Raw genomic sequence first — 19,825 nt, forward strand, 5'->3', positions numbered from 1 at the left:
GGTCATCGAGCTCGGCTCGATCTCCATCGGTCATCGAGCTCGGCTCGATCTCCATCGGTCATCGAGCTCGGCTCGATCTCCATCGGTCATCGAGCTCGGCTCGATCTCCATTAGCTATCGAGCTCGGCTCGATCTCCACCAACCATCGAGCTCGGCTCGATCTCCATCAGCTATCGAGCTCGGCTCGATCTTCATTAGTCATCGAGCTCGGCTCGACCTCCATCAGGTATCGAGCTCGGCTCGATCTCCGCCGACCATCGAGCTCGGCTCGATCTCCATCGGTCATCGAGCTCGGCTCGATCTCCATCGGTCATCGAGCTCGGCTCGATCTCCATTAGCTATCGAGCTCGGCTCGATCTCCACCAACCATCGAGCTCGGTTCGATCTCCATCAACTATCGAGCTCAACTCGATCTCCATCAAATACCTCGACTACGGTCGGGATGCCCCGATACTTCGGGATGATGGAGCACCCTCGTGGTCTCCCCGAAAATGTTCGTGGTCATCCAACAGCTCGAGATGCGGTCCTCTATCGAGCTCGGCTCGATCTCCACCGACTATCGGGCTCGGCTCGGTCCTCGCCGACCATCGATCCGGGCACCCCGAAGCCAGTGGTAGCTCCATGTGCAAGCTCAAAAGGCTACGGCCCCGTGCGTTGGATTAAACTCGGGGCCGCCCTCTACGAACAGTTCGCGGCTCGGGGCGTGCAGCCCCAACAAGGTACGCTTTGATTGGCGCCTACCTTGTTCATTACACGTTTCGTTCATTTTCGTGTCGGATGCTTTTACTGGAAAGTACTCCGGCCAATATCGGGGTCCTCCGCCGAGTCGATTGCAAATAATCTAGTTGAACGTGCCTACTTAAGCCATAGGTCAGTCTTTCGACCGCTCGATCTCCATCGATCTCCATCAGCTATCGAGCTCGGCTCGATCTCCACCAACCATCGAGCTCGGCTCGATCTCCACCAACCATCGAGCTCGGCTCGATCTCCATCAGCTATCGAGCTCGGCTCGATCTTCATCAGTCAACGAGCTCGGCTCGACCTCCATCAGGTATCGAGCTCGGCTCGATCTCTGCCAACCATCGAGCTCGGCTCGATCTCCATCGGTCATCGAGCTCGGCTCGATCTCCATCGGTCATCGAGCTCGGCTCGATCTCCATCAGTTATCGAGCTCGGCTCGATCTCCACTAGTTATCGAGCTCGGCTCGATCTCCACCAACCATCGAGCTTGGCTCGATCTCCATCAGCTATCGAGCTCGGCTCGATCTCCATCAGCTATCGAGCTCGGCTCGATCTTCATCAGTCATCGAGCTCGGCTCGACCTCCATCAGGCATCGAGCTCGGCTCGATCTCTGCCGACCATCGAGCTCGGCTCGATCTCCATCGGTCATCGAGCTCGGCTCGATCTCCATCAGTTATCGAGCTCGGCTCGATCTCCACCAACCATCGAGCTCGGCTCGATCTCCATCGGCTATCGAGCTCGGCTCGATCTGTTGGGAACCCGCCCATGCCGCTGATATTTCAAAAATTTTCAGATGGCAGCGGAATCGGCATGCACGGGTTCGACGTTCATCGCATGAACGCTTGTTTCGAGACCTTTCGTAATTAGGTAAGAATTAAAACTTTTAGAACTAATAGGAAGATCAAATCTTCACCTTGCGCGGGTAGATGATCACCGCGAATCTGAATTCGTGGTTTTGGAAGAGGGTTCGTTTGAAGCCGTTCAAACGTCCGGCCTCTACGGGTATCCACACGAAGTAGAGAACCGATCAAAGCTTTCTTGTCTTCCCGGGGTGCTAGCTCCCTTGCAAAGACTCCTTTGATGGCTGATCTCTTCTCTTTCTTTCAACTCTTGAAAGTGCTTGAGAGGAGGAAGAAGAAGAAGGAACTCAAGGAAGAAGAACACAGCTTCTGCAGCCTTCTTTCTTTTCCCTGCGTTGGAAGAAGGATTGGAGGAAGAGGAAGACGCCAACGCTTGGACCTTGCTCTTCCTTTGCTTGCGGCTGAACCAAGAGAGGAGAGGGGAGGGTGGCGGCAGCAAGAGGAGGATGGCTCCAATACCTAGGGCGCCGGCCTCATGGTGCTTCTTATAGCCATCAAGGGCTCCTCCAAAGTAGGAGCCCTAGATGGTTTTCCAAAGAAAGAAAGGGGGGGTGCGCCGGCCCCTCTCTCTCCTTCAATCCGCACCATCCAAGATGAGAGGGGCTGATGCCCCTCTTACTTGGTTAACCTAATCCTCTTCCAAAGAGGATTAGGTGCCTCTCTCATGGTTTAATCCTAATCTAATTAGGATTGGCCAAATTGGGTTCAATCTATACTAGTCCTAATCCAATTAGGACTTGAATGAACCATGACTCAATTGAACTCTTCAATCCTAATCCAATTAGGAGTCATGTTGATTCATTAGATTAATAATTAATTTAGACTTAAGGAATCCTAATCCTATTAGGATTTGTTTAATTTTAGTCCTAATCCAATTAGGACTCTACTTGAATCCGAAGTCCTAATCCAATTAGGATTTCTAGGAATCCTACTCCAAGTAGGAATCCAATTTTTAATTCAAAACTCCTAATCTCATTAGGATTGAGGAATCCTATTCCAAGTAGGAATCCCAGTCCTAATCCAATTAGAACTCTAGGTATCCTACCCGAAGTAGGATTCTTGTTTCAAGTCCAATTAATTAATTCCTTTTTCCTTCTTCAACTTCTTATCAATCAAATTGATTTCTTGTGATTCCTAATCACGATTTCAACCATCGGATCGGTCAATACTTCTAGTGTGTGTGACCCCATAGGTTCTATTCTGACTGGTAGTGAGATATATTGTGATCTCTATCACTATATCATTGAAAACTCCTTTCAATGGGTTGGAACGATTCCAACTCAACTCATTAGGGTTTATCGATCATCAAGATAATCCCTATGAGTCCCACCATCCACCAGTGACACCTAGCAGCATGTAGTGGCTACCCAGCAGAATGGAATGATGAACCTCTAGGTGCAGTTAAACATGTGATACAGTCCTACTATCGTGGATCCCTACAGGACGGAGGTCATGGACAACTCGTCAAACCCCATCGTCTGTCATATGTCAAGATTTATTCGACTCGAGTTCGATAGTGAAAAACTCTTTCTCCACTGTGCATACTGCCCCGGCCGAGGTCTTACGAACTCAGTCTTATAAATCACATAGGATCTCTCCTTATCTATCAAGGTCGATAGATTCCATATAGGTGCATACCCTACTCCTACAGTGAACTTACTGCAGCCAATCTACACTGCATGGACCCATATGGCTAGAGACCATGTATGTGTGCAGTCAAACTACAATAACCTCACTGTGAGTAGCCGAAGCGCCGCAGGTCAAAGGACCAGTCATACTACTGCAACATCAAGCAAGTCACTGACGAGTGGATAGACATCCAAGTGACTTCTTGTATTGGTCACGCTCAGTACCCTTGTTCTCTAACAAGCACCTGCACTATCACTTTAGTGTCCCTACACTGTGGACTCAAGTCTCGTCCATCCAGAAGGAGAGTGATCTGTGCACTGATCGGATCGATCACCGTCCTCGTGATGATCCTTTGATCAGGAGCATTTAGAAATTAATCACCAATGATACATGGCTCAAATTCTCAACTCTTGAGAATATGTATCATCATCTTATTAATTTCTTGGACGATTCATAGACACATAAACAATATGAATGAAAAAGATGCCTTTTATTTATTCAATAATAAATAGTCAAGTACAAAATTATGTCCCTAGAATCAACAATGTGTCAGCCAAATTGGCTTCTAGGGCATACATCTAACAATCTCCCACTTGCACTAAAGCCAATTGGTCATATATCTTAGGCCCATCTTCTCAAGGTGGGCTTCAGTCTTTTGCTGACTCAGCTGCTTAGTGAAAGGGTCTGCCACGTTATCCGCGGAGTCTACTCTCTGCACCTCTACATATTTCTTCTCCACATAGTCGCGTATGAGGTGAAAGCGCCGCTCTATATGCTTAGACTTCTGATGAGACCTTGGCTCCTTAGCAAGGGCTATGGCGCCATTGTTATCGCAGTAGAGTGTTATGGCATCTGATGTCATCACATCCAGCTCTGCAATGAATTTCTTGAACCAGAAGCCTTTCTTAGCAGCTTCAGAGGCGGCGATGTATTCGGCTTCCATAGTCGAATCAGCAATGATCGGTTGTTTAGAACTCTTCCAATTCACCGTACCACCATTGCACAAGAACACGTATCCAGATGTTGACTTCCTGTCATCGACATCAGTCATGAAGTTTGAATCTGTGTACCCTTCTACCTTTAACTCTGATGATCCTCCAAAAACCAAGAATAAATCTTTAGTTCTTCTCAAGTACTTAAGAATATTCTTCACAGCTGTCCAGTGTTCTTCACCTGGATTCGACTGATATCTGCTTGTGACACTCACAGCAAGAGCTATATCAAGTCGTGTACATAGCATGACATACATGAGGCTTCCTATTGCCGATGCATAAGGAATCTTGCTCATGCGTTGAATCTCCTCAGGTGTGTTGGGGCACATCTTCTTGGAGAGATGAATTCCATGCCTTAGGGGTAAAAGACCCCTCTTGGAGTTTTCCATGCTGAACCTCTTCAGCACCTCCTCTATGTACATTTTCTGTGACAGGCCAAGCATCCTTTTAGATCTATCTCTATAGACCTTTATTCCCAAAATATAGGATGCTTCCCCAAGGTCTTTCATGGAGAATTCTTTTGACAACCAGACCTTGACCGAGGTTAGCATGGGAATATCATTCCCAATCAGGAGAATGTCATCTACGTACAGTACGAGAAAAACGACAGCACTCCCACTAACCTTTTTTATAAACACATGGTTCCTCCTCGTTTTTGATGAAATCAAACGTTTTGATTGCATCATCGAAACGAGTGTTCCAACTCCGAGAGGCTTGCTTTAGTCCATAGATGGATCTTTGCAGCTTGCAGACCTTGTGATCTCCATCACTGGAAGTGAAACCCAAAGGCTGTTCCATATAGATATCTTCATCAAGATATCCATTCAGGAAAGCAGTTTTCACATCCATCTGCCAGATTTCATAATCATGAAATGCTGCAATGGCAAGCAATGTTCGGATGGATTTTAGCATGGCTACAGGTGAAAAGGTCTCCTGATAGTCAATGCCTTCGCGCTGACTATACCCTTTCGCCACAAGCCTTGCCTTATAGGTCTCTACCTTTCCATCCGAACCTATCTTCCTTTTGTAGATCCATTTGCATCCAATAGGTACAATACCTTCTGGTGGATCTACTAAGGTCCAGACTTGGTTGGAATGCATGGAGTCTATCTCTGACTTCATAGCTTCCAGCCATTTCTCGGAATCGATATCAGATATCGCCTCGTTGTAGGTTTTGGGATCCTGTATGTGATCCCTATCTCCCACTAGGAACATTTCCTCAGTATCCTCTTCAAGTATACCTAAGTATCTATCGGGAGGATGGGAGACTCTACTAGATCTACGAGGTGGTTGAGGGACATCGTGTACTGGCTCCTTATGAATAGGTTCTATAGGATCCATGACTCGTTGCTTTTCAGAGACTTTCTCTTCAAGCTCAATTTTCCTCCCACTGCCTCTATCAAGGATAAACTGATTTTCCAAGAAGATGGCATGACGGCTCACAAACACATTGTGATCCTTTGAGACGTAAAAATTGTATCCTAATGACTCTTTAGGATATCCTATAAAACGAGCACTTATGGTCCTAGCCTCTAACTTGTTCGCCTGTAGTCGTTTGACGTGGGCCGGACATCCCCAAATCTTGAGATGACCCAGACTTGGTTTCTTACCATGCCATATCTCATACGGTGTGGTAGGAACGGATTTAGAGGGAACTCTATTCAATAAATAAATCGCTGTGAGTAAGGCATCTCCCCAAAGGAACATAGGTAAATCAGTGAAGCTCATCATGGACCTGACCATATCCAATAGGGTCCGATTTCTCCTCTCTGACACCCCGTTGAGTTGAGGTGTACCCGGAGGTGTCCATTGTGAGACTATGCCGTTTTCTTTGAGATAGTCCCGGAATTCCCCACTAAGGTATTCTCCTCCCCGATCTGATCGAAGAGCCTTAAGAGGTTTTCCAGTTTGTTTTTCTACTTCATTTTTGAACTCTTTGAACTTTTCAAAGGATTCAGACTTGTGTCTCATAAGATACACATACCCATACCGTGAATAATCATCGGTAAAGGTAATGAAGTAAGAATAACGTCCCCTGGCTAGCACATCGAATGGGCCACATACATCTGTATGTACTAGGGTAAGTATTTCAGTGGTCCTCTCCCCATGTCCTACAAAGGGTAGTCTGGCCATCTTTCCTTGAAGACAGGACTCGCAAACTGGATATGACTCGGAAGTCAATGAGCCTAAGAGCCCATCTTTATCCATTTTGTTCATTCTATCTTCTCCAATATGGCCAAGTCTGAGGTGCCACAAATATCTTTGGTTTATCTCATCTCTGGATCTTTTGGATCCTTTGGCACTCACATCTTGCTCGGTAACATTCACAGATACATCCATATGTAAATGGTAGAGACTGTCAATCATAAAACCACGTGCGACTATTTTATTTCTCAAATAAATAGAACAGCAGTCTTTGTCAAATGTAAAAACATGACCTTCCTGTGCTAGACATGAAACAGAAATCAAATTTCTGCTAGCAACAGGTACATAATAGCAATCTCTAAGTATTAAACTAAATCCAGACGGTAGTCGCAGATGGTAGGTGCCCACAGCCACAGCAGCAACTTTTGCCCCGTTGCCAACCCGAAGGGTTACCGCACCTTCCGCCAGCCTTCTACTTTCCTTTAGACCCTGCATGGTAGTGCACAAATGAGCACTAGAACCAGAATCTATAACCCAACTAGAAGTAGAAGAAACCGTTAGATTAGTTTCAATAATGAGCAAGTCTATACCTTCTGAAGGTATGTCACCTTTCTTGTTCTTCAGGCTCTCGAGGTATGAAGGACAGTTTCTCTTCCAGTGGCCTTCGACATTGCAGTGGAAACATTTTCCTTTGTCGTTAGCCCTTTTCTTTTGAACTTCCTTCTTTGGCTTCTTGTCTTTCTTCTGCTTCTTTGCAGGCTTCTTTTTCTTCCAAGTAGACTTTCTCTTGGAACCAGAAGTCAACTCAGCAGCGAGGACATTGCCCTTTGAACCTTTCAAGGCTCCCTCAGCAGTTACCAACATGTTGATTAGTTCAGTCTTAGTGCATTCAATCTTATTCATGTGGTAGTTTACTATAAACTGACCAAATGAATCAGGAAGTGACTGTAGGATCAAATCCACTTGCAATTCCTTGTGCATGTCCATACCGAGCTTCTCAAGCTCCTCTAGGTCCTTGATCATGGTCAGACCGTGATCATGAACAGACTGCCCTTCGCGCATTTTCGCTTTGAAAAGCCTCTTGGACACTTCAAAACGAGCTGTGCGACTCTGCTCACCATACAACTCTTATAGGTGTGCCAGTATGTCCCTAGCAGTCTTTATATTTTCATGCTGGCATTGGAGTTCATTAGACATAGATGCCATCATATAGCATTTTACTCTAATGTCATCGTCCAACCACTTTTTATGCATCTCACGCTGAACATCAGTGGGACGTGCTGGTAATGTGGGGATATCTGAATCGAGTATATAACCTATCTTCTCACAGTCCAAAACTATTTTGAGATTTCTAAGCCAGTCCTTGTAATTGGTTCCGGTCAGTCGGTTGGTCTCAAGAATACGGGTCAAAGGGTTTGAAGCCGACATTGTATCTGCAGAGAGTAAAGATTCTAGTTAGACTTTTGTACTTGATCCTAATCTGTCCTAAGGTCTTTTAGAACAAATGTGACTCCCACTATTTTCTCGAATTCCTCACACTCCCCTGGTAGGAAAACGGAAATCCCACACGACTAGGGTTTCTAGTGGGTACTGCGGTCCCACCAATTTACATGCCACCTCACCTAACAGTTATTGGTGACACATAGATGGATGAGTGTACAACTCTTGTACAATGCTTCTCAAGCATGTTGCAGTGCAACTTGGTCTCTAAGCCATGAAGACCTCACCTAACAGTTATTGGTCTCATTTCTTAGTTAAGTCAGACCCACCGTATAACCGTAGGAATAAAGTCGTCATTGGGTCCTCACCTAATAGTTATTGGTGCCCAACCCCACCTTTACCCTACAACATCTCATGTCTATAGAGAGGTCCAGCCCCCCAATGCAACTTGACCACTGTATCCAGCCGAGACAAGTCAACATCAGAAAGGCCTTAGCAGCTCTACTACAGTGGAAGACCTATTGACTTAATATTGGTTAATCAGGTCTTAGTGTTTGCAACTTGAGCCTTTCATAAGAGGTAATCGAACAATTGGCCAGGTAAGCAGGTGGGAGGCTCCCCTTACTCAGAGAGTAAGGTCCTAATTAAGTAACCACCTTTCATGCTTTCCTAGACACCAATTAGATCAATTAATCTAATATGACTTGCTCATGTCGGTTCACTCTCGACTTGATTGAGGAGGTTTTGATTTAGGTCTCAATTGGGTTTGCTACATCACATGTAGACCTATCTACCCGACTCTCATTCACATCACATGCAAACGGCGCATTGCAGGCAGTTATAATCGCGGCAATAATTAAAGCTAAACTTTAACTAGGTGATGATCATGGATTCTAATTAGGTCGTATTACAAGCACATGCACATCAATCGATCAAGTGGTCTTCAACTCTTGAATTGATTCCAAGCTTCCTTGATTCGATCCTTGATCAACTCTTGATCCCATCGCCATCAACCGCTTAGATCACCTTTCATCTCATGCCTTTGCTTCAACTTGATCGTTGATGTACATCACATCACAGAAATACAACCAGATGTAAAATAAAAATAAAAATAATTTACATCTCCTTTTAGGAGGCACGCAGGCCTCTCAAAACATCAAATAAGATGCATGCAAGCATCTGAAAAATTACATGACATCGCAGATCACATCGCAGGTCATTACATTTGATACCAAAAGGGGTTGAATCCTATGATCATCACCGTATGCTACAATTATAATTTTCAGATCTGAAACTTAACTGATTATATCATGACATAGGTCGCTGATCATGCTAATCATGATTCTAAACTTTGTAATCCCATTAACAATGCAATTAGAATCATCTTTTTATCACATAAAAATCAGCATGTAAAAATCAGCACCCCTGAAAAATCTGCATGCAGAATTTTTCAGCATGCATGATCATTTAATTTTCAGATCTAATATGCCTTTAGATATTTAATTCTTACCTTAATCTACGAAGCCTAGGCTCTGATACCACTGTTGGGAACCCGCCCATGCCGCTGATATTTCAAAAATTTTCAGATGGCAGCGGAATCGGCATGCACGGGTTCGACGTTCATCGCATGAACGCTTGTTTCGAGACCTTTCGTAATTAGGTAAGAATTAAAACTTTTAGAACTAATAGGAAGATCAAATCTTCACCTTGCGCGGGTAGATAATCACCGCGAATCTGAATTCGTGGTTTTGGAAGAGGGTTCGTTTGAAGCCGTTCAAACGTCCGGCCTCTACGGGTATCCACACGAAGTAGAGAACCGATCAAAGCTTTCTTGTCTTCCCGGGGTGCTAGCTCCCTTGCAAAGACTCCTTTGATGGCTGATCTCTTCTCTTTCTTTCAACTCTTGAAAGTGCTTGAGAGGAGGAAGAAGAAGAAGGAACTCAAGGAAGAAGAACACAGCTTCTGCAGCCTTCTTTCTTTTCCCTGCGTTGGAAGAAGGATTGGAGGAAGAGGAAGACGCCAACGCTTGGACCTTGCTCTTCCTTTGCTTGCGGCTGAACCAAGAGAGGAGAGGGGAGGGTGGCGGCAGCAAGAGGAGGATGGCTCCAATACCTAGGGCGCCGGCCTCATGGTGCTTCTTATAGCCATCAAGGGCTCCTCCAAAGTAGGAGCCCTAGATGGTTTTCCAAAGAAAGAAAGGGGGGGTGCGCCGGCCCCTCTCTCTCCTTCAATCCGCACCATCCAAGATGAGAGGGGCTGATGCCCCTCTTACTTGGTTAACCTAATCCTCTTCCAAAGAGGATTAGGTGCCTCTCTCATGGTTTAATCCTAATCTAATTAGGATTGGCCAAATTGGGTTCAATCTATACTAGTCCTAATCCAATTAGGACTTGAATGAACCATGACTCAATTGAACTCTTCAATCCTAATCCAATTAGGAGTCATGTTGATTCATTAGATTAATAATTAATTTAGACTTAAGGAATCCTAATCCTATTAGGATTTGTTTAATTTTAGTCCTAATCCAATTAGGACTCTACTTGAATCCGAAGTCCTAATCCAATTAGGATTTCTAGGAATCCTACTCCAAGTAGGAATCCAATTTTTAATTCAAAACTCCTAATCTCATTAGGATTGAGGAATCCTATTCCAAGTAGGAATCCCAGTCCTAATCCAATTAGAACTCTAGGTATCCTACCCGAAGTAGGATTCTTGTTTCAAGTCCAATTAATTAATTCCTTTTTCCTTCTTCAACTTCTTATCAATCAAATTGATTTCTTGTGATTCCTAATCACGATTTCAACCATCGGATCGGTCAATACTTCTAGTGTGTGTGACCCCATAGGTTCTATTCTGACTGGTAGTGAGATATATTGTGATCTCTATCACTATATCATTGAAAACTCCTTTCAATGGGTTGGAACGATTCCAACTCAACTCATTAGGGTTTATCGATCATCAAGATAATCCCTATGAGTCCCACCATCCACCAGTGACACCTAGCAGCATGTAGTGGCTACCCAGCAGAATGGAATGATGAACCTCTAGGTGCAGTTAAACATGTGATACAGTCCTACTATCGTGGATCCCTACAGGACGGAGGTCATGGACAACTCGTCAAACCCCATCGTCTGTCATATGTCAAGATTTATTCGACTCGAGTTCGATAGTGAAAAACTCTTTCTCCACTGTGCATACTGCCCCGGCCGAGGTCTTACGAACTCAGTCTTATAAATCACATAGGATCTCTCCTTATCTATCAAGGTCGATAGATTCCATATAGGTGCATACCCTACTCCTACAGTGAACTTACTGCAGCCAATCTACACTGCATGGACCCATATGGCTAGAGACCATGTATGTGTGCAGTCAAACTACAATAACCTCACTGTGAGTAGCCGAAGCGCCGCAGGTCAAAGGACCAGTCACACTACTGCAACATCAAGCAAGTCACTGACGAGTGGATAGACATCCAAGTGACTTCTTGTATTGGTCACGCTCAGTACCCTTGTTCTCTAACAAGCACCTGCACTATCACTTTAGTGTCCCTACACTGTGGACTCAAGTCTCGTCCATCCAGAAGGAGAGTGATCTGTGCACTGATCGGATCGATCACCGTCCTCGTGATGATCCTTTGATCAGGAGCATTTAGAAATTAATCACCAATGATACATGGCTCAAATTCTCAACTCTTGAGAATATGTATCATCATCTTATTAATTTCTTGGACGATTCATAGACACATAAACAATATGAATGAAAAAGATGCCTTTTATTTATTCAATAATAAATAGTCAAGTACAAAATTATGTCCCTAGAATCAACAATGTGTCAGCCAAATTGGCTTCTAGGGCATACATCTAACACGATCTCCACCAACCATCGAGCTCGGCTCGATCTCCATCAGTCATCGAGCTCGGCTCGATCTCCATCCGGTTTCGAGCTCGGCTCGATCTCCGCCGACCATCGAGCTCGGCTCGATCTCCATCGGTCATCGAGCTCGGCTCGATCTCCATCAGCTATCGAGCTCGGCTCGATCTCCATCAGCTATCGAGCTCGGCTCGATCTCCACCAACCATCGAGCTCGGCTCGATCTCCATCAGCTATCGAGCTCGGCTCGATCTTCATTAGTCATCGAGCTCGGCTCGACCTCCATCAGGTATCGAGCTCGGCTCGACCTCCATCAGGTATCGAGCTCGGCTCGATCTCCGCCGACCATCGAGCTCGGCTCGATCTCCGCCGACCATCGAGCTCGGCTCGATCTCCATCGGTCATCGAGCTCGGCTCGATCTCCATCGGTCATCGAGCTCGGCTCGATCTCCATTAGCTATCGAGCTCGGCTCGATCTCCACCAACCATCGAGCTCGGTTCGATCTCCATCAACTATCGAGCTCAACTCGATCTCCATCAAATACCTCGACTACGGTCGGGATGCCCCGATACTTCGGGATGATGGAGCACCCTCGTGGTCTCCCCGAAAATGTTCGTGGTCATCCAACAGCTCGAGATGCGGTCCTCTATCGAGCTCGGCTCGATCTCCACCGACTATCGGGCTCGGCTCGGTCCTCGCCGACCATCGATCTGGGCACCCCGAAGCCAGTGGTAGCTCCATGTGCAAGCTCAAAAGGCTACGGCCCCGTGCGTTGGATTAAACTCGGGGCCGCCCTCTACGAACAGTTCGCGGCTCGGGGCGTGCAGCCCCAACAAGGTACGCTTTGATTGGCGCCTACCTTGTTCATTACACGTTTCGTTCATTTTCGTGTCGGATGCTTTTACTGGAAAGTACTCCGGCCAATATCGGGGTCCTCCGCCGAGTCGATTGCAAATAATCTAGTTGAACGCGCCTACTTAAGCCATAGGTCAGTCTTTCGACCGCTCGATCTCCATCGATCTCCATCGATCTCCATCAGCTATCGAGCTCGGCTCGATCTCCACCAACCATCGAGCTCGGCTCGATCTCCACCAACCATCGAGCTCGGCTCGATCTCCATCAGCTATCGAGCTCGGCTCGATCTTCATCAGTCAACGAGCTCGGCTCGACCTCCATCCGGTATCGAGCTCGGCTCGATCTCTGCCAACCATCGAGCTCGGCTCGATCTCCATCGGTCATCGAGCTCGGCTCGATCTCCATCGGTCATCGAGCTCGGCTCGATCTCCATCAGTCATCGAGCTCGACTCGATCTCCACTAGTTATCGAGCTCGGCTCGATCTCCACCAACCATCGAGCTCGGCTCGATCTCCATCAGCTATCGAGCTCGGCTCGATCTCCATCAGCTATCGAGCTCGGCTCGATCTCCATCAGTCATCGAGCTCGGCTCGACCTCCATCAGGCATCGAGCTCGGCTCGATCTCTGCCGACCATCGAGCTCGGCTCGATCTCCATCGGTCATCGAGCTCGGCTCGATCTCCATCAGTTATCGAGCTCGGCTCGATCTCCACCAACCATCGAGCTCGGCTCGATCTCCATCGGCTATCGAGCTCGGCTCGATCTCCACCAACCATCGAGCTCGGCTCGATCTCCATCAGTCATCGAGCTCGGCTCGATCTCCATCCGGTATCGAGCTCGGCTCGATCTCCGCCGACCATCGAGCTCGGCTCGATCTCCATCGGTCATCGAGCTCGGCTCGATCTCCATCAGCTATCGAGCTCGGCTCGATCTCCATTAGCTATCGAGCTCGGCTCGATCTCCACCAACCATCGAGCTCGGCTCGATCTCCATCAGCTATCGAGCTCGGCTCGATCTTCATTAGTCATCGAGCTCGGCTCGACCTCCATCAGGTATCGAGCTCGGCTCGATCTCCGCCGACCATCGAGCTCGGCTCGATCTCCATCGGTCATCGAGCTCGGCTCGATCTCCATCAGTTATCGAGCTCGGCTCGATCTCCACCAACCATCGAGCTCGGTTCGATCTCCATCAACTATCGAGCTCAACTCGATCTCCATCAAATACCTCGACTACGTTCGGGATGCCCCGATACTTCGGGATGATGGAGCACCCTCGTGGTCTCTCCGAAAATGTTCGTGGTCATCCAACAGCTCGAGATGCGGTCCTCTATCGAGCTCGGCTCGATCTCCACCGACTATCGGGCTCGGCTCGGTCCTCGCCGACCATCGATCCGGGCACCCCGAAGCCAGTGGTAGCTCCATGTGCAAGCTCAAAAGGCTACGGCCCCGTGCGTTGGATTAAACTCGGGGCCGCCCTCTACGAACAGTTCGCGGCTCGGGGCGTGCAGCCCCAACAAGGTACGCTTTGATTGGCGCCTACCTTGTTCATTACACGTTTCGTTCATTTTCGTGTCGGATGCTTTTACTGGAAAGTACTCCGGCCAATATCGGGGTCCTCCGCCGAGTCGATTACAAATAATCTAGTTGAACGCGCCTGCTTAAGCCATAGGTCAGTCTTTCGACCGCTCGGTGAAATGTAACCCCGAGCTCGGAGGGTCCGATTCGGGCTGCAAGCTAGCTGCTTGATACGATGATTAGAGCAAGGCGCCCCACGGCCGAGGCCCTGAGCTTTGCGGCCGTGAAACTCCAACCTAGACCTAAGAGCTCGACGGGCTCGGGCGTCTTTTCGATCTAGCGCCTCAGCAGCCCGAAAGTCCGAGCAATAAAGTCTTAGAGGAACGATGGTTAGAAAGTGTACTATAGTCAGCGAAAATTGAAAAACTTTCATTCAAAAGCCAAGACCAAGAACAAAATTGTCTCGGCCGTGCGGTAGACACAAGCCGACTCCATTACAAAAGAAAAAGGAAAAGAAAAAGCACAACTAAGAGGCGGCCGTGGCGGCATCTCCGGTCGAGATCTCCCCGGGCTCAACGCCCCCAGCTTCGGTCCCTCCGGCAGTGGTCCCGGGCTCGCCGCCTTCAATGCCTCTAGACACGACCTCGAGAGTGGCTCCCCGAGCGGCCTCCGTGGTGGCCTCCGGAGCAACCTCTCCGGTCGCCTCGGCCGACTCCGTCTCGAGGCCCTCGACTCCGGCTCCGGGCTGGAGCAGATTGAGATCGAAGTCGGGGCAAAGCCGGCGTAGTTGATTGCGGAAGTCGGTGAACCCTTGAATAAGGCCGTTCACAGCTTCCTCCTCGAGCAACTCCCGAAACTCTTCCGATTCACGGAAGAGCTGGACGGCGTTCTGAGCCCGCTCCTGGGCCTCCTTCTCCTGGGCTCCGAGCCGAGTTTGGAGCTCCTCGGCCTTGAGCTCTGCGCTCCTTATTGCCTGCTCGCGGACGACGAGCAGGGACCGCGCCTCGGCTAGGCGAGCCTCGGCGGCCCGCAGCTCTGATCTAGTCAGAGCATGGGCGGCCTTCTCTTCATCAAGCGCCATCGACAGGAGCTTGACTTCGTCTTCGGTGGCGCCTACTCTGAGCAAGAGCTCCTTCTTATGGAGCTCGAGCTCTGCCACCTTTTTCTCGGCCTCCGCCGCCTTCTTCTCGGCCCCCTCCCGTGCTTGCGAGCACCGACGAGCCCGATCTCGGTAGTTCGTATTGAGGGCGATCAGGGTCTCGGTCTCATGGAGATGCTGCAATCAAAGCAAAAGTTATGCCAAGGGAGGACAAAAAAAAAAAAAAACTGTGCGAGGAAATACCAAACAAAAACTTACCCGAATTGCGGAGAAGCGGGCCGAGTCCAAGAACTGGTTCTGGCTCATAGCCTGAATCCTCGCCCTGTCGGCCGGGAGGAGCGCGACGCGGAAAAGTTGCCGCGCCGTTTCAATGTTTTCGAGGGCCGACTCATCCTCGAACAATGTCCACTCCATGATGTAGGACCGCCGCTCTTGATTCCCCGCCGGGTCGGGACAGCCGGACCCACCTGCCTCTGGCCTCGCGGCCCCTTGGCTGCTCCTCGGCTCGGGTGCCAGCCCCTCAGGTTGGGCGGGAGGCTGACTAGGGATCTGAGAGATTGGCGCCGGACACGCAAGCGCCAACGCCGCCCCCTCCGAGCCTGCAGGCTCGGAGCTCGACCCTCCCCTTCTAGCGGCCTCGGGAGAGCCGACTCAAGGGGAGGGGACCTTTGCTTTCTTCTTCGGCTCAAGCGGCTCCCCTCCGAGCTCAGCCGCCCTCTTCGGAACCGAGCGTATAATACTTCGCTCTTGGTAACCATCTTCGCGATATCTGCAAGGACGAGCAGAATAAGACCCAGAACGTTAAAAAAAAAAAAAGAGAGAAAAGGAGACAAGCTTCCTACTATTGCCCTTACCCTGAGGACGCGTCGAGCTCAGGCCTACATTCACTAAAGCGTCCTCGCTTATGAGGCCGCTTAGGAGAATACCGTCCCCGAGGCTGCGAATGGCGTCGAGGATTTTCTGCTCGCGCGTAGAAAGCCTTGGCATTTTGTTGACAGCCCTAAGCCGGCTCGGCCTCCACCTGGGGTCAAACCTCCATGTCCGCTCAGAACCCAAGAAGAAAAATTTCTTCTTCCAGTCATGAATGGACGACGGGGCGCCGTGGAAGAGTGGCCGACCCGCCCGAAGGGCGACGTAAAGCCACTTTCAGTCTCTCGGGTTCGACTTTAACATAAAAAGTCGCCGGAAGACATTTACGGAGGTCGGGATCCCGTACGCCAGGCACAGCGACAGGAACCCGACGATTGTCCTCCATGCATTTGGAGCAAGTTGCGCCGGGACCAGCTGGTACTCCGTAAGCAACTCGTTCACGAACCCATGCAGAGGAAACCGTAGGCCGGCCCAGAGTGCCTCCCGATACACTCCGATCCGGCCTACTGGGGGGTTCGTTACTCGATCCCCCAATCCGGCGGGCTCCAAACGGAACCCTCGCCGAGGAAAAAACCACTCCCCGACCATCTCGACTTCAACCTCGCCCATGGTAGACCCAAGCTCGCCTGGACCAGAACCCATTGGAAAAGAAGAAAGGAAGGAAAAGAAAACTCTGAACGAACGAAAAAGACCTGACAGAGGTTCACCGGAGATCGGTTACTTCGGACTGAGAAGAAGGAAGGAGGGAGATGCAGGCAACAGGGGGAGGCGACCGGCGAGGGATGTATATATATATATATATATCCCCCGCCGACGGCCCGGATCTGCAAATCGGAGCGCTGCCCCCCGCTCAGATCGTGACACGCGTCAACCTAAAAACTAAAGGCGCCGCATTCACTCCGAACCGACACTCTGAATACAGAAGCGTCGCGTCGGATCGTGTAGTCTCATCATGAGCCCACGACGCGAGGACGCTTCGAAAAATGAAAGGGTACCCTGATGAAACGTTTTCGGAGAAAGAGGCGCCGCCTATTTAAGGCACCTGGAAACGCGCAATAATTCGAAATTTCCTTAAAGCATAACCAAAACTACTTCCCGCGCTCGAACTCCCGAGCAGCTCGAGCTCGGAAGTCGGGGGGTAGTGTTAAGGAAAAAAACATCGCCATACTTTGGTGAGCAGACCCCCCCAAGCGGGGGTCAACCGAGCAGATCCCCCGAGTGGGGGTCGCCCAGCCCGCGCGTCCAGCGCTGACGGGGGGAGACTGGTGCCCTCACGGGTTTGCCCTTCAAAAGGCGCCTCGAGAGGAAAGGATTTCCACCCCCCATTTAAGGCATGGAACTTTTCCGCTACTAGCCGATGTGGGACTAAATTTAAGGGCCCCTCCCCTCCCCACAACACCCTTCATTTTGTAGGAGGAAGACTAGATGTATCAGTTGAGGCCGTCCCAGTGAGGTCGTCCCGCTCTGATACCATGATATGAAGATTGAGAAGAGAACAGAGGAAGAAGATGAAATGTAGAAGAAGAAGAATATATTTTCATTACCCATCGCACATCGGTTTACTTGATAGGGTATATATAGAGATCGGAGAGATCATAGTTGTCAGAAGGTTGTTAGGATTTTGTTGCCCAGCTGGTTTGTTGAAGATCCGTTAGACACAACGCTGTTTAGGAGAACGTTTCACTGAAACATTTGAGCCGGGACGTGTGTTGAAGTGCAAAGCTTAACCCGATGGCTTTGTCCAGCTGGTCATGAGCAGGTCCGCTGATAAGGGCTTCATTGGGTGACGCAGGAATGGTCTCGAGCTTGCAATCTCCTGAGAATAATTGGGCAGCATTGTTGTGATCGGCAATGTTCGACATGTTGACGAGCTGCAGGAGGGTTCTTTCAATTTCCTCACCATTGCTCCATTCATGGACCTCAGCCTTGAGCTGCTGAGGGTTGTCGCAGATGAGCTGCCACAGAGGGTAATTCTTCCTTGGCATGACATAGTCTTCTTCACTGAACTTGAGAGAAGGGCAGTAGTCACCCTTCCCGTCGCCTAGGTAGATGAATCGCTTCTTTCCATCTGCAGGGGCTTGTGCTTGGATTCGTTCGATGATCTTACCCTGTATTTGGCAAAAAATCAGGATTAGATTGGCAGCCAAAAGAACAAGAGAATCAAGAGCCAGAAAAGGGCTATAGCAACTCAAGGCCCTGTTAGTCTCTAAATGCATTATTTTCAGTTATATTGCAAATGTATTGGTGGAATTTCGATAAGAGGATTCTAAATTAGATTACGATGGTCTGGACGTCTACGTCAATGCTTTCTGTTTTCTTTGTTCAAAAAAGGAGGGCTAAAGTAGGAAACTGGCTAAACTCTATTTTAAACCTTCAAAGTTCGAAATAAATTACCGTTACTCTCTTTTTCTTTCCCTAAAACATTACGGAAAGAAGGATGAAGAAAAGCCACCACTTAAATATCAGAGAAAATTATAGATTTTTAGAACCATTAATGAAGTTATGGCTTGAAGAGGCACTATACATCATACTGAATAAATAGTTAAGCAAAGAAGGTTTTCTTAAGAAAATAGTTACCTTGCACATGTTTGGAGGGCAGAGGCTGCAGCCATGAGAAGAGGTGGTGAAGTCATGGTAAGGGAAGATCCTGAGCCTCCCCTCCTCGTCCATATAGCTTGGATTGGTATTGATCTCCGAGAAATACTCAAGAAGCCCATGGTGTTTGAGGACTGTCACGACGAAGAAGAGGTTGGCATCACTCACCACCCTCAGATCACACCTAAACCAAAAGAAGAACAAGCCATCAATACGGTACCAACACAACATCATGCCTGAACAACGGAAAAGGACCCGACCAAAACAAGAAAGCGTACCCAAGATCATAAGCCGATTTGATGGCCGTGATGACGTGAGGGTCCAATGGAGCCCTCTTCAGGCAATCTGCAATTTCTTCGACGGTCTTCCCCTGTAATTGTAGCTCCTTCATCATCCTGTCCTGCAAGAGTTGCGAAGCATAAGGTGAGGTGAGTATGATATATAGGGAAGAAGAGAGATAGCGGTGCACAAACCATGAGAGAATACCACGGCATGGTCGGGAGGAGGTGCTCAAAAAGCTCGGTGGCGCCGAGCTGGTCGACGACCCAGTTATCGCTGTCGCAGTCGATGATCGTCTTGTCGAAGTCGAACATCACGACGATCCTCGCCATTGAATCGAGATCAAGCTGAAGAAACCTTTGGAACTATGAGATTTTTGAGGTCCCAATGGATTTGGGGAGGGGCATATATAGGGAGCGGAAGATGCCAAAGGAATATTACGCGCCATGTATCGTGATGGGAATAAAACTCAGTGGAATCCTATTATGGGTTGGTTTTCTTTTTTTGAATATCTGTGGGTTTATACTAAAGGTGGGTGGAATAACCGGTTCGGGTGGGATAGGATGGGGATTCTCGGGAGGAGCACGGATCCTTTTTGCGGGAACGCGTGCATCGCACGCCGTCACATAATCTCACGGGTTTTGAGCCGTTGGACGGGGGAATATTCCGCATAGGAGCTTCGGAATCTTTCCAGTTCTTTACATAATTTGTTGAGTTATTTTTAGATAGATACCCTTCTAAATATCAGATTTTATATAAATATTCTTCTAAAATTGATATTTGTATGCATACTCTCATAAAATTTTATTATTTTACAAATGCCCCTCATATAACGATTGTTCTAATGGTATTAAGAAAAATTATATTTATATTAATTAAAAATAAAATAAAATTTTAAAATTCCTTACTGTCCTTGTCTTTTTCTCCTACCGTC

The 19,825-nt window shown here is 48.3% G+C and overlaps 1 protein-coding gene across 2 annotated transcripts; it reads right to left on the reverse strand.

The window, feature by feature from the left end:
* Window positions 1-17,533: 17,533 nt before the first annotated feature.
* LOC103700452 (inorganic pyrophosphatase 2-like) lies at window positions 17,534-19,256 on the reverse strand. 2 transcript variants are annotated; one of them, XM_039125450.1, is made up of 4 exons: window positions 19,086-19,256; window positions 18,891-19,012; window positions 18,595-18,796; window positions 17,534-18,125 (listed from the first exon to the last, which is right to left on the reverse strand). In XM_039125450.1, the coding sequence occupies exons 1-4, from the start codon at window positions 19,221-19,223 to the stop codon at window positions 17,685-17,687; spliced, it is 903 nt and encodes a 300-aa protein (XP_038981378.1). In that variant the 5' UTR covers window positions 19,224-19,256; the 3' UTR covers window positions 17,534-17,684. The 2 variants fall into 2 exon arrangements, with proteins under 2 accessions (XP_038981378.1, XP_038981377.1); XM_039125449.1 differs by having other exon boundaries at window positions 18,891-19,007; window positions 19,086-19,252.
* Between the last annotated feature and the right edge of the window lie 569 nt (window positions 19,257-19,825).

The sequence above is a fragment of the Phoenix dactylifera genome, chromosome 4 (assembly GCF_009389715.1).
Source record: "Phoenix dactylifera cultivar Barhee BC4 chromosome 4, palm_55x_up_171113_PBpolish2nd_filt_p, whole genome shotgun sequence".
Lineage (NCBI taxonomy): Eukaryota > Viridiplantae > Streptophyta > Magnoliopsida > Arecales > Arecaceae > Phoenix > Phoenix dactylifera.

Excerpts from the sequence above, each read along its gene's own strand:
- LOC103700452 (XM_039125450.1), bottom strand. The coding sequence starts at position 19,223 with ATGGCGAGGATCGTCGTGATGTTCGACTTCGACAAGACGATCATCGAC. Across the intron at positions 18,797-18,890 it reads AAATCGGCTTATGATCTTGG|GTGTGATCTGAGGGTGGTGA; the intron begins GTACGCTTTCTT and ends CTTTTGGTTTAG. Across the intron at positions 18,126-18,594 it reads GCCCTCCAAACATGTGCAAG|GGTAAGATCATCGAACGAAT; the intron begins GTAACTATTTTC and ends TGCCAAATACAG.